Genomic DNA, 14,650 nt, shown 5'->3' with positions numbered 1-14,650 from the left:
ACAGAGAAAGAAAACTATAGACCAATCTCCCTAATGAATATAGATGCAAAAATTTTAAATAGGATACTAGCAAAAAGACTCCAGCAAGTGATCAGAAGGATCATTCACCATGATCAAGTAGGATTCATACCAGGGATGCAGGGCTGGTTCAACATTAGGAAAACCATCCACATAATTGACCACATCAACAAGCAAACTAGCAAGAACCACATGATTATCTCAATAGATGCAGAAAAAGCCTTTGATAAAATACAACACCCATTCCTATTAAAAACACTAGAAAGCATAGGAATAGAAGGGTCATTCCTAAAAATAATAAACAGTATATATCTAAAACCAACAGCTAATATCATCTGCAATGGGGATAAACTAGATGCATTCCCAATAAGATCAGGAGTGAAACAAGGATGCCCATTATCACCTCTACTATTTGACATTGTACTAGAAACACTAGCAGTAGCAATTAGAGAAAATAAAGAAATTGAAGGCATCAGAATAGGCAAGGAGGAGACCAAGTTATCACTCTTTGCGGATGACATGATGGTCTACTTAAAGAATCCTAGAGATTCAACCAAAAAGCTAATTGAAATAATCAACAACTTTAGCAAAGTTGCAGGATACAAAATAAACCCACATAAATCATCAGCTTTTCTATATATCTCCAACACAGCTCAGCAGCAAGAACTAGAAAGAGAAATCCCATTCAAAATCACCTTAGACAAAATAAAATACCTAGGAATCTATCTCCCAAGACAAACACAGGAACTATATGAACACAACTACAAAACACTTGCCACACAACTAAAACTAGACTTGAACAATTGGAAAAACATTAACTGCTCATGGATAGGACGAGCCAATATAATAAAAATGACCATCCTACCCAAACTTATTTATCTATTTAGTGCCATACCCATTGAACTACCAAAATACTTCTTCACTGATTTAGAAAAAACCATAACAAAGTTCATTTGGAAGAACAAAAGATCAAGGATATCCAGGGAAATAATGAAAAAAAACACATATGATGGGGGCCTTGCAGTCCCAGACCTCAAACTATATTACAAAGCAGCAGTCATCAAAACAATTTGGTACTGGCTAAGAAACAGAAAGGAAGATCAGTGGAATAGACTGGGGGAAAACGACCTCAGCAAGACAGTATACGATAAACCCAAAGATCCCAGCTTTTGGGACAAAAATCCACTATTCGATAAAAACTGCTGGGAAAATTGGAAGACAGTGTGGGAGAGACTAGGAATAGATCAACACCTCACACCCTACACCAAGATAAATTCAAAATGGGTGAGTGACTTAAACATAAAGAAGGAAACCATAAGTAAATTGGGTAAACACAGAATAGTATACATGTCAGACCTTTGGGAGGGGAAAGGCTTTAAAACCAAGCAAGATATAGAAAGAATCACAAAATGTAAAATAAATAATTTTGACTACATCAAACTAAAAAGCTTTTGTACAAACAAAACCAATATAACTAAAATCAGAAGGGAAACAACAAATTGGGAAAAAATCTTCATAGAAACCTCTGACAAAGGTTTAATTACTCATATTTATAATGAGCTAAATCAATTGTACAAAAAATCAAGCCATTCTCCAATTGATAAATGGGCAAGGGAAATGGATAGGCAGTTCTCAGATAAAGAAATCAAAACTATTAACAAGCACATGAAGAAGTGTTCTACATCTCTTATAATCAGAGAGATGCAAATCAAAACAACTCTGAGGTATCACCTCACACCTAGCAGATTGGCTAACATAACAGCAAAGGAAAGTAATGAATGCTGGAGGGGATGTGGCAAAGTAGGGACATTAATTCATTGCTGGTGGAGTTGTGAACTGATCCAACCATTCTGGAGGGCAATTTGGAACTATGCCCAAAGGGCGACAAAAGAATATCTACCCTTTGACCCAGCCATAGCACTGCTGGGTCTGTACCCCAAAGAGATAATGGACACAAAGACTTGTACAAAAATATTCATAGCTGCGCTCTTTGTGGTGGCCCAAAACTGGAAAACGAGGGGATGCCCATCAATTGGGGAATGGCTGAACAAACTGTGGTATATGTTGGTGATGGAATACTATTGTGCTCAAAGGAATAATAAAGTGGAGAAGTTCCATGGAGACTGGAACAACCTCCAGGAAGTGATGCAGAGCGAGAGGAGCAGAACCAGGAGAACATTGTACACAGAGACTAATACACTGTGGTATAATCGAACGTAATGGACTTCTCCATTAGGGGCGGTGTAATGTCCCTGAACAACTTTCAGGGATCCAGGAGAAAAAAAAACACCATTCATAAGCAAAGGATAAACTATGGGAGTGGAAACACAGAGAAAAAGCAACTGCCTGAATACAGAGGTTGAGGGGACATGACAGAGGATAGACTTTAAATGAACACTCTAATGCAAATACTATCAACAAAGCAATGGGTTCAAATCAAGAAAACATCTAATGCCCAGTGGACTTACGCGTCGGCTATGGGGGGTGGGGGGGAGGAAAAGAAAATGATCTATGTCTTTAACGAATAATGCTTGGAAATGATCAAATAAAATATATTTAAAAAAAAAAAGAAAAAACATTTTTAAAGCTCATTTAAATATATATATATTTAAATGTTAGTATATATATATATATATATATGTATTCTTATCTATAGCATATGACATCATGGAATAATTTTAAACTTCTACTTTACTTTTCCAACCACATGTCTATCTTCCACAATCCAAGACCCAAATTCATAATTAAATCTTAATCCTGATTTTTAGTCATTGCCACCCTGAGTTCCTTTAATTGCTTCTTCATGGCTTCTAAATTGTAGATGTCTCATTTAATTATCCAGACCATCTCTCTAAATAACCAGTTCTGCAACTGTCAACTTTCTCTTTAGTTATGGCTACTCCTCTAATGGGTCTCTGTGTGGTCTCTGGAATTTTGGGGTAGTTCACACCCCCATAAATCACTCTAATGAGTAGATAGGAGACTTAATAAGATGCTGGCAGAGAAAAAAATAGCTTTATTTGGAGAAAACAGCAGACATCAGGGAAGGGAGAAAGGGAGAGGAAGGGAAGGAAAAGCGATTCTGCCCACACAAGTGGATGGCTCAGGGGGAAAAAAAAAAATGTCTTTTCTCCTTCTGTATACAATCACAGACTTTTATAATAATCCTGACATAAGATTCTCCTCCTTCCCTCTGTCCAATACTGTATAGGTGGCCAGAAGGGTTTTGACATTTGTAGGGATTAAATTTATGGTTAAAGTAAATACAAGAGAATGTGGTTGCTGATTTACAAATTAATACAGTTCAAGTCAAAATGACTTTTTAGCAGCTTTATTTACAAAAAGAGAGAGTGAAAGTAGTAAAATGTGAAAGAGTATATAGAGTAAGAAGTCTATCTTATCACCCTAAATGCCCTTCCAGTCTCTGACTCAACCCACCCAGGGTTCCTTAGCCAGAGGACTTGGTGGTGAATTACGCAAGGGTTCAAACCATGTGACCTCCTCCAAGAAGGTGAGGCCTCTTAAGGAACTAAACTTTCCAGAAGCCAGGAAGAGAGGGTCAGCTTTTTTCATTCACCCAATCCAAAGGGCAAAAGGAGAATATCCAAGAGTAGTCTTACCAGAAGAAGCAGTTCAAGAGCCAACGTCCCAGTCCAAGCTCCTTCATGCCCCAGATTCAAGCCTAAGACCTCCTGATAGGACAGTTATGTAAAGAAAGGCCCATTAAAAGGGTCTTTACATAACTTCCTATCCCTTCCTCTACTTTATGGAGACCAATTGCAGTCTTTAAATTTGCTTAGCACTGCCCAGGGGGGCATTGTTTGTAGGTTCCACCTCTTGTCCTATGAGGGTATAAACTCACCACAAAAGGATTCACAAGTTTCTGACTGGTTGAGTTGAAAGGGTTGAGCTCCCTAAGTGGTTTGTGAGCTCCCCCACCTAGTGTAAACTAGGGGTGTTCAAACTCTGGTTGATTAAATTTAAAAATAGGCAAGGGGAGAGTCAATCTCATCTTCACACATTCACAGTCTTGAGCATGTGATTTTCAACATTATGTATCCCTAAAGACCCTCATGATAAAAAAAAAAAAACAAGCAACCTGTGACTATCATGGGATTTTCAGCCTAGGACATTAAGATATAATTGAAACTCATTGTTCCTTCTTCCTTTAGCCTATCTCATACTTGGCATTCTTCCCAGGCTACAGATAAATTCTTTGCAAAGTTTTTGATAAAAGGTCAGGAAAGCTAAAAATTTTATGAGATGGAGGGTTAGGGTGCAGTTTTAGTCTAAGAAATAGTAATATTCAGGGGTCTTGAAAATTGGGGTTACAAGTCAAATACTACTCTGAGAATTACACATTGAATCTCATCCCACACAATCTTCCCTCTTTTAGTTTCAGGTTTGTGGAATTCACCTGCCTCAGTTTCCCTTATATGCAAAATTAGCAACAACTAATAACATTAATTAAACATACTTGCACACTCTTCATCTTCAACTTTGGGGATCCTCTTCATCTGGACTCTCTTCCTTTTGTTCCTGGGTTGTTGCAGAATCTCTCCAGGTGGGGGCTGGGGTTCTCCTACTGATAAGAATTCCTTTGAAAACACTTTATGAAATAATTCCTTCTATCTTAGGTTGTATAGGAAATACAGAAATTCAAGGGTCCTAATCCTTAGTCTAAAGTTTACCTTTTCATAAATACTTCTATCTAATTCCATGCAATCTCAATTACAGGTCATCAAAAAATCTCATTTGTCTAAAGCTCGATCTTAATCAATTCTAACTTTCCTCTACTAGTCAACTTGCTTGTTTGGAAAATGAAAACTTACATTTTACAATTTGCATCCTGTGCTGACTAGGAATTTGTCATAAAAGAAATGCAGGGAAAAATGGATATTTTAATGTCCTTATGTTTCTTTCAAAGACAAAGAATAAGTAGGTCAATACTATATGATTTCACATACAAATAGAGCTATCACTGTCTCATGCCATAACTGTTTTACTCAGGGACCATCAGAATCCGGTGTGACTTATCAAGTCAGAAGGATCCTACCTCAGTTTCAGACTGACATTTCCCTCTTGACTTCCTAAAAGGACTTTCACTTGACCTCTAAGTATCTTCTTGTTCTCTTCCAATGGTGGGTCAATTATCAGAGAGAATTCCAAACACAGTAATATTAGGTGTGATTCCCATAAACCTGTTGCCTTAAATGGCAAAAATCCTACTCATTACAGTTTAAAGAAAACCTGTTCCTCTAATATTCCAATTTCATTCTTTATTCTATATCCTATTTATATTTGCTTTACCATGGTCTTCTCAAGACTACCTCTTGCTCTATCATTAATTTCCTCAATCTCTCAACATCTACTTTTCCCCTTCAAGCCTCTGTTTCATGCAGAATCACATTCCTTATTCCTCTTCTGAGGCTTTTCTATATATCTACATACATTATTCATACAATATGTCTATCTCCTGGCTCTCATAAAGAGGCCTCATATTCTATTAAAGTCTCCTATACCTTATGTCTTTCATATTCTTATTCTACACCTCTCTTACCTTTTATGACTTGCTTTTGCCATCACTCAACTTAATTGCCACCAAGTATTCTGTCATCCACTATTAGTGGATCTGAAGCACCATTATCATTCATCTTATTAATTCACATATCATATCAAATCACATACATAATTTACATATCATTTCTTTACATATTGTGTTATCCAATTCACCGTAATCATTAGTTCAGTTTTATTCGCAGTACAAATTCATAAACCATTTGTGTTTACACAACATTACATTCTAACAAATTTTATTTAAACATGTTATATCTAAACAATGAAATCATTCTTGCCCAAAGTACATAGTTTGGTAACAATTCATATATCCTAATTGGTTACAACAAATGTTTACAAATTCAGAAATCCCTTTTGCAAAACTCCAAATTCTCTATGCAGGTTTCATTTCAAATTTCCAAATTTCTTCTTCCCCAATGGTAGTACATATATTAGAATAACATTTCACATTCTCTTTTTTAAACAAAAAATTTGTATCACACAGAATTTTCTCCACATTATATTACGTCTTCTCCTCAACTGATACTAAATTACATTGTCAATTCTCAAATTCAATTTATTCAATTAACAATTTAGATTTGTCCAAACACTACATCTCTTAGCATTGTTCATTTCAAATCTCTGTGAGAACTCAGACGTTCTCTCTCACATTATTCAGTTTTGTACTGAATCAAACCATCTGATATCTTTTGCAACTGATAAACAATTTTTGACACTGAATCACTTTATAGTAATTTCACAAAATTCCACAGGTACATTTAAGAATCATTTCTGATTTTCCAAAATCATATATGTCAACCTTAAAAGTTAATCTTAAATAGAAATCCTATTGAATCATGGAATCAAATCTTCCTTCTCTTATTCTAATCTCCCCTCTCTTTTCCCACCTCAGTGGCCAGCCAAACAAGGAGAAAGGAAAACTATAGAACAATTCTTTTTGCGTTTGTTCCCTAATTAAAAATAAAGGGTAAAGTTCCTTTTTCACTTAGTTACATGGTCTTCAATTTTAAGAGGACCAAAAATTCAAATTTTGTTTTGAATCTCTCAAACACATTCTCTGGTCTGTCTGTTCCCCCACTTTCCAGAATGATGGGAGACAGAAAGAAACAGTTTTAACTTAAAATTGCTTAGAAGTTTCTTTTCCCGATCCTACCCTTGTGTGTACATGACAACACAGTCACAAAAAACAAAAATAGATGACAAAATAGATAACATAAAAGTTAAAAGCAAATTCCATCAGTGATCATGGGAATAGGAGACTTTATAGCCTTACTCAGCAATTTCCTCACAGTTGTGTCTTCAGCATTCAATAGTATAGGGTGACAGCATATTGTCTCTCAAGGCTTTGTCCTTATTATCTTCAGTAAGGCCAAAGGAAGACATATGGTCTGTGTTAACTGCATTTCTATCATCAACTTGGTAAACAGTTTTCTAAGCTCTTGATTCATTCTCTCCACCTTCTCCAAGAAAGGAAAATACCATGGGATATGTAAATTCCAGGAGATAGCGAGAGTTCTTGCTAATCCTTACAACATCTTAGATGTAAAATGAATCTCATTCTCAGAATCTATATTCTTGATGAGTCCATATTTCAGCACAAGGTGCTCAACTAAAATTCTGGTCACTGTCTGAGCAATGGCTTGGCTTCCTCCAGCCAGCTCTTCTGGCCTCAGCAAGTTCTTTAGCACTTGATTTAGTAACTCCACAAAAACTAATTTTTTCCCTTTGCTAGAAAGCAGACCTCTTGCTTCTAGCATCTTCAAAGTTTACTTGAATGCATATAATTCACAGTTTGGGGCTGAGCAGGCCTCTGGAGGATAGCCTCTATCTATTAGAGTCTCCTTGCTTACCTTAATTATAGCATAATCAGTTCTTCCTTTTTCATCTAAGACTTGTGAGGACTCATGTATAGATAAGTTCACTTCCCCAAGCAGGGGAGACTCTTGCAGATTCTTCCTCACTAGTCTTGTCTATTACTTCCATCTTTGTTTCCTTTTGTTCTTTATAATTTTCTTTTCCAGTCCCCCACAGAGTCTCTGCAGGATACAAATTGTAAGCTGATATCAGAACTAGGTCATGTTTATCTAACAAGATGCCTCATCCTTCAACATCTTTGAGTCTTCAGTCTCTGTGAGAGAATGTCCTGCTCGCTCTGTTGCTTGGAACAATTCTCTTTCAAGTGGTCTATTTTTCCATAACTGTCACATATAGCCTCTGGGGCCTTTCCAAACTTATTGTTGCATCCTTCCTTCATAGGAATCTGTCCCTTCTTAGTCCAAGTTTCCTTTAATGGATTATTCACCCACTCTTCCATTTTCTGGAGCTTTCTACTACTATCTGGAAAGGGATTAGGAGTTACATGTGGGCCAGAATTTTAAAAGTCAGTAGAAGTTTCATCCTATTCCTGTTTGACTTTATAAACCTGAATCAGGTTCTGATTCTGGGGCACATCTGTTCTTATTCCCTGTACCACATTCTCATGAGGAACTGGACTGTTCTGGTCTTGAGGGGAACATTCTTGCACATCCTCTCTCTCTGCTTCTAAGAGACTTTCCATTTCTCCCTCAGAGCCACTCAGAGATTTACTAGTGAATTCAATTACTTATACAATTCTCCATCTTTGTGGTGTTACCATTTCCATCCTGCCTCAGTTTTCTCCCTGAAATGTTGTCCTAGCCATAGCACAACTTGTCCTACTACCAGAATATCTCTTGCTCCTCTCTTGCCATTTGTCAAAAATAAAAAGGCTTTTTATTGTTCTCTTTCAGAATTGTAGTGTCTTGCTTCCCTAATTCTACCCCATCTCAAAAGGCCAGTCAAGGGTCTCAAAGCTAGTCTAGGATGTCTCCTACTCCTGCTAATCTTCCTAAGCTCCTTAGAATGAAAAGGTCCTGTGTTTATCCAAAGGACTTAAATGTGTGGCACCTCCACCTCACCAATTAGCTCAGATCCAGGAATTATTGATCTCTACTCGCTGCTCTCTCAGCTCAGATCACTACTTGTTTCTGGATCACAACCTCAATAACCAACTCAGGTACAGATTTAAGCTGTATTTTACCTATACAGGAAACTGGGGGAACTACTTCCATTTCCCCCCCTGAAAACTGCCCTTCAGTGTGACCATACACAGGCCTCTGACAGGACCCCAGCTCAGATCAACTAATCATACTTGCTGAATCTTTCTACGTGGCAATGGAAGCTGAGGGATTTCCCCTTTTCAATTTGGAAACTCAACTTTAATCTCTTACTCCACTTAGCTCATCTCTCTCTCTCTCTCTCTCTCTCTCTCTCTCTCTCTCTCTCTCTCTCTCTCTCTCTCTCTCTCTCTCTCTTTCTCTCTTCTCTCTCTCTCATCTCTCCTCTCTTCTCTCTCTCTCATCTCTCCTCTCTTCTCTCTCTCTCATCTCTCCTCTCTCTCTGTCTCTCTCTGTCTCTCTCTGTCTCTGTCTCTCTCTCTCTCTCTCTCTCTCTCTCTCTCTCTCTCTCATCTCTTTCTCTTAAAGTCACACCATTCACACAATCTGAAAGAAAAAACACATACCCCCCCCCCTGCAAAGATTTCCTGCTTATATTCATACAAAATGAATGGTCTTCCCATTAGAAAAGTTGGCTTAGGTTTCTTTTCTTTTTCTCTTGCATCTACCAGTCCCTATCTCCTCACTGGTCACAAAGATTTTTAAAAGCAACAGAAAGCTTCAAATATGCCCTTATGGGTAAACTGAGATATTTCTATTACTCTAGAATCCTGGGTGGTCCCCCACCTGTGTTGATTCGATTTGGCAGGGAGCTTGCAACTCCAGAAATCACTCAAATGCTCACACAGGAGACTTGGTAAGATGCTGGGAGAGAAAAAAGTGGCTTCATTTGGAGAAAACAGGAGACAGCAGGAAAGTGAGAGAGGAAGGGAAGGAGAAGGGTTACTGCCCACACAATTGGCTGGATCAGGGCAAAAATGTCCTCTCTCTTTCTATGTACAATCACAGACTTCTATAATAATCCTGACACAATATTCTCCTCCCTCCCTTTGTCCAATCCTGCAGAGCCTGGCAGGGAGGCTATGACATTCACAGTCTTCAGCATTGGGATTTTCAACATTATGTACTCCTAAAGACACCCATGATCAAAAAACTCTTGACTATCATGGGATTTTCATGTAAAGATACAATTGAAACTCATACTTCCTTCTTCCTTCAGCCCATCTCATAGTTGGCATTCTTCTGAAGTTATAGGTAAATTCTTTGCAAAGTTTTTGAAAATGGGTTAGGAAAACTAAAAATTTTATGGGGTAAGGCGAGGGGTAGTTTTAGTATAAGAAATAGTAATGCTCAGGGGTCTTGAAAATTGAGTCTAAAAGCCAAATACTCCTTTTAGAGTTACATGCTCAATCTCATCCCACACAGTCTCCATCCCTTTTCCAGATTAAACTCTACTCATACTTATCAATTGCTTGTGATATGCAAATCATAACCAAATAAACAGCTGATAAGTGCACCTGGCATCTTCAGAACAAAAGGTAAGTGAATGATGTGGGCAGCAAGCCAGTCAGCACTCTTTTCCAGGCAGACACACAGAGACTCATTCACCAAATCCAACAGACTTCTGCAGAATCCAACTGTTTTGGAATCTTCAGTTACTACTTCTGCCTGCCTCAACAGTTGAACTAAAATGAACTCCAGTTATCTAGGAGTTGCTCAGCCAGTCTTAGAATAGCCTAGGACACTTTGGGTTTCTGTGTATCAGCAATAAAATGAATGCAAAGGATACACCGACGAGGGGCTATCAAACCCTACAACGAAGCAGAATTGTCTTCCTTTCAAGAAGAATTAAGAGTTCAGTGATGGAGCCAGTAAGTGTGACGGGGAGGGGAGAGGAGGAGGTGTTTTGATGTTAGTGGTATAATTTACTGCATTCAAGCCACTAAGATGTCTCAGTATTCTAGGAAACATGTAACTGTGCTGCCCTGCTCACAGTCTTTTGTTTAATTAAGGCAAACTAAGGACTTTGCTTGTAACCTCTTTAGTTCTTAAGTAGAGACTGAATACCTCAGTAATGGTTCATCCTGGGTGGAGTGGTATTTGGAGGGAGATTGCACCCCCATAAGTCCCTCTACTGAACAGACTGGACACTTAGATAAGATGATGGCAGAGAAAAAGCAGCATTCTTTGGAGAAAACAGGAGTCAGTGGGGAAGGAGGAGAAGGCAAGGAAAAGGAATTCTGCCCACATAAGTCCTCCCTCTATGTATTATAAAAGCACAGACTTTATAATAATACGGGTTCAAGATTCTCTTCCAGTGTGTTCCTGCACTAACATTTCTGACACTCTTATCTCCCTTACCTACTAAAGGAACATATCTACTTTCATTAGTAAAATGGCCAGGTCAGTAGAAAGTAACCTCCACTTTTGCTTGGTCCTTTCACTTTAAATCACTACAACTTGTTATCCCTCCAACTTGGCAGTGATTAGAGGACAAGAATAAAAGGAAATGAAAGCAGTGCTGGCAGAAATGAAAGAACTCAATTTCTGGAGACTCAATACCATAATTTAAATCCTACCACAGAGGTTGATCATCTTTTTCATCTTGGACCAATCACTTCATTTCCCTGCATCTCAGTTTTGTCAGCTGTAAAGTGAGGGCATTAGATTCTATCTCTGAAGTCCTTTCCATCTCTAAATCAGAACTGGATTGTAATTCTTGGGAAAAGGTCTGCCAAGAAAGATGATGAAGAAAAATAAGTTTCATGATGATTTGAATTATAATTAGGCTGCTAGTGTTATTTTTTATTATAAAATAAACAGCAGGTTCTTTCTCTGCCATTCTACCTTGTTGTAACTGTTGGAAAAGCAGCGCTCCATCATTCTTGAATGTACAGGAGCAAAGAAGGAGATTTTACATCTAGGAGAAATAACAATTTCAATAACTGAAACAGTGCTGGATAGGGAGTCAAGCAAAGTGAGTTGAAATCTAGATTCTATCCTTTACTATGTAAAAAGTTACCAAACCTCTCTGGCAGTTTCTATTCAGGTCTGAACTAAATGGTGGTCTCTTAAGACCCTTAAAGCTCTTAAAATTATGGCTTTTAGAGATTTTACAAAGTTTTCAAAATACTTCCATCCAATTATCTCCATTTGATAGAGGAGGAAGCTGAGGCTCAGATAGGTGAGAAGTCACTCAACTAATCATATCCAAAATTTGATCTCAGTCCTGTAGGCTAGAATTATTATATAGCAAAAAACCAATAACATCTAAAAATGGGAACCTTGAAGAGCACTAGTTGAATATCTTTTAACAGATGAGGGAACTGAAAATGCGTGAGAAGTTCCAAAGTCTTCCAGGTGTGAAATAGCAGCTGGTCCTCTTACCACAAAGCCAGCCCTCTTCCTACTCCTGACCCTCACCTCTGGCCTTCCTTGCCATCAACAGTGCTTTAAAAATTAGCATCACTTTCTCTGTGTTGGTATAAATTAGTCTCCTCCCCTCACCCCTGGGAACTAGGATAAATTTCCAGAAGATGCTCCATTCTTTGAAAATTTATGTGGACAAACATTTAAAATGTGAAGACTCCCTATATTATATGAGAACAAAACAAAACATAAAACTCTCCTTCCAACCCTGACTACTTGTTCCACATTATCCTGTGGCTGTTGAAAAGTGGCAGCTATCTTACCCTCCACTCTTCAACCCAGAGAAAATACTCCTTCCAGGGACAAGAGGCAGCCCACTGTTCCCCACAAGCACTTTTAGGCAAGCTCCTTTTGCAGCAGTTATCACTGTCCTTTTAGGTGTGAACTCTGGTGTGAACACAGTCTGTCTAATGGACAGGAGAGAGAACCATCATTTGGCTAAGTGTCCTTAATTCTTCAATCTCACGATATAACACTTAATTTTTTTTAAAAAAGCAGTAATCTAGTGGTAAAAAGATTAGATAATTTTTAAGTCTTCAAAGCTCCCCAGAAAGGCTATAAGAATGCCCAGTACATCCTTCCCCACCCCTGTGCCAATCAGTTCCTTTCCATGAGTCAGAGCTGTGTGGAGAAAAAGAGAAGCTAACAAACTTTTGAGTCATTTTAAATAAAAGAAGAATATTTGTTCTACTTTCAGGGTTGTCTGTACTCCTCATTCCATAGTCCCTGACTAAAACACTAAAGGAATGAGTTCATCAGCTATAGCGGGTATAGAGGAAGACACTGGACAAAGATACGACTGTCCCAGCAACTCCTGGACTGTCAGCACACAGATCTCACTCCAGTCCCAAACTCAACCAACCCACCAGGACACAACCTACCTGCTTCCTGAGCATCAATTCTCAGTCACACTTCCTAGGCAGAGCAGGGCAAGGCAGAGCAGAATGGTAGGCAGATGGGTGAAAACTTCCTGGTGGCTCTCATGCCCTTAATTCTCCTATGGTCCTTCTCATTTCATCTGTAAGCAAGCCCAGAGGGGCTGTGTCCAATCCAAGAACTCTAGAAGTTCTTTCTAGGTACTTTGGGGGAGATCTTGAGTTTCTCCCTGTGTCCCAGAAAAGTTCCTGCCTTTTAAAAAATGTATTTCCCTCTATTCACATGTAAAATGATATTTTAAACCGTTTTTTTTTGTTATGGTTTCCAAATTCTTTCCCACTATGCAACTTTCCTCCCCTTCAACCTTCCCAGCTCCCCAAGGGAGTAAGCAATCTGATATCTCTTTTATATATATAATTATGTAGAGCATTTTCCTATATTAGTCATTCTGTGGAAGAGAACTTAAACAAACCAAAAAGAGGTAGAAAGTGAAATATAGTATGTTTCAGTCTGTGTTCAGGTTCTAGTACTTTTTTTACCTGGGCAAATAGCATTTTTTTGCCATCAGCCTCTGGGTTTTCTTGGATCACTTCATTCTAGATCATTCACTATTGTTTTTCAAAAGGTTTTGCTGTCACTGTGCACAGTGTTCTTCTGGCTCTGCTCACTTCACTTTGCATCAGTTCAAGTAAATCTTTCCAGGTTAGAAAAATTCACTCTAAAGAAGGGATGGGGAATATACTGTGGCTACCAGGCTCTTCTCAGGATTTAATCTCTGAGCATTTAGAGGCCAATTTTAAAGGAAAAGGTCTTTTTTTTTTTTTAAAGGCAAGCCAATTAGAAACCTTTCCACAAATGCTTTCAAACCAAAACAAAGAATCTTGAAGACCTTCAAGAATGCTTAGGTGCTCACCTATAAGGAAGCCCCACATTCAGCATTACAATAACAATTAAGCTTATTTCTCAAAGCCAGGGAATTCCCTATATTTCTAGAGTAGCTATGGCTATTTTTGCTGTGTCTTTTGAAGATCGGGAATGTAGAAAAAAGAAAAAAAAAAACCACAAGATGTCTGAATGGATAGAGTACCTGGTCTGGAATCAAAAGACCTGAATTCAAATCTAACCTCAAACACTTACTAGCCAGGTGACACAGGGCAAGTCACTTAGCCCTGCCTGCCTCAGTTTCCTTCTCTGTAAAATAATTGGAAGAAGGAAATGGCACACCACTTCAGTGTCTTTGACAAGGAACCACCAAATGAGGTCACAAAAAAACAAACAAAAACACACATGAACAAAAGTGTCCTCCAAAGCTCTGCTGAAGAAGTGGCTTCTATAAGAAGCTTTTCCTGATCTCTCTCACCACCTCCCTTCCCTCCACACTTTGTATAGTATTCCTATCATTGTTTCCTTTGAAGTGATCAATCTAGGTAAAGTGAAATGGAGAAGGGAGGATATACCCAGGCTTTCTCCTCTTTCTCCCTCCCCTCCTGCATCTTCTCCCAAGATTGTCCCCTTATTTAAGCTTGGAATCCTGAATATTTAGAATCCACCAATATACAAATGCAATTATTAGCAGAGCAACTCTGCAGATGACAAAAGGCATGAACAACACTGGAACTGAAGTCAGAGAATCTGGGTTCAAATCCCATTGTGAAGAGTAACTTTTTCTGTGACCTTCCAGAACAACAGCCATAATAATAGCTAATATTACGGGGCTTTTACTAAGCACTTTACAATCATTATCTCATTTGGACCTAACAACACCCCTGGGAAAT

The 14,650-nt window shown here is 38.3% G+C and overlaps 1 protein-coding gene and 1 long non-coding RNA gene across 10 annotated transcripts in view; one reads left to right on the top strand and one right to left on the bottom strand.

Moving 5' to 3' along the window:
- Positions 1-10,217, bottom strand: part of LOC100012516 (sodium-dependent phosphate transport protein 2B-like) — a 59,851-nt gene extending 49,634 nt beyond the window's left edge. For 2 of the 9 annotated variants that reach the window (XM_007496631.3, XM_056802491.1), the window contains exons 1-2: positions 10,088-10,217; positions 4,496-4,603 (exon numbers count right to left, since the gene is read on the bottom strand). In XM_007496631.3, the coding sequence (XP_007496693.2) occupies positions 4,496-4,603; positions 10,088-10,094 (115 nt within the window). In that variant the 5' untranslated portion in view covers positions 10,095-10,217. The other 7 variants (XM_016423292.2, XM_056802486.1, XM_007496632.3 and 4 more) reach the window with 7 other exon arrangements.
- Positions 10,218-10,241: 24 nt separating this feature from the next.
- Positions 10,242-14,650, top strand: part of LOC103104703 (uncharacterized) — a 28,193-nt gene continuing 23,784 nt past the window's right edge. Inside the window, exon 1 of the long non-coding RNA XR_469092.3 lies at positions 10,242-10,441. This is a non-coding gene — a long non-coding RNA (uncharacterized LOC103104703). The remainder of the gene's footprint in view (positions 10,442-14,650) is intronic.

This window comes from Monodelphis domestica, chromosome 6, assembly GCF_027887165.1.
Source record: "Monodelphis domestica isolate mMonDom1 chromosome 6, mMonDom1.pri, whole genome shotgun sequence".
NCBI classification, from domain to species: domain Eukaryota; kingdom Metazoa; phylum Chordata; class Mammalia; order Didelphimorphia; family Didelphidae; genus Monodelphis; species Monodelphis domestica.
The sequence above is the reverse complement of the archived record's forward strand: the minus strand, read 5'-3'. Positions and strand labels throughout refer to the sequence as shown.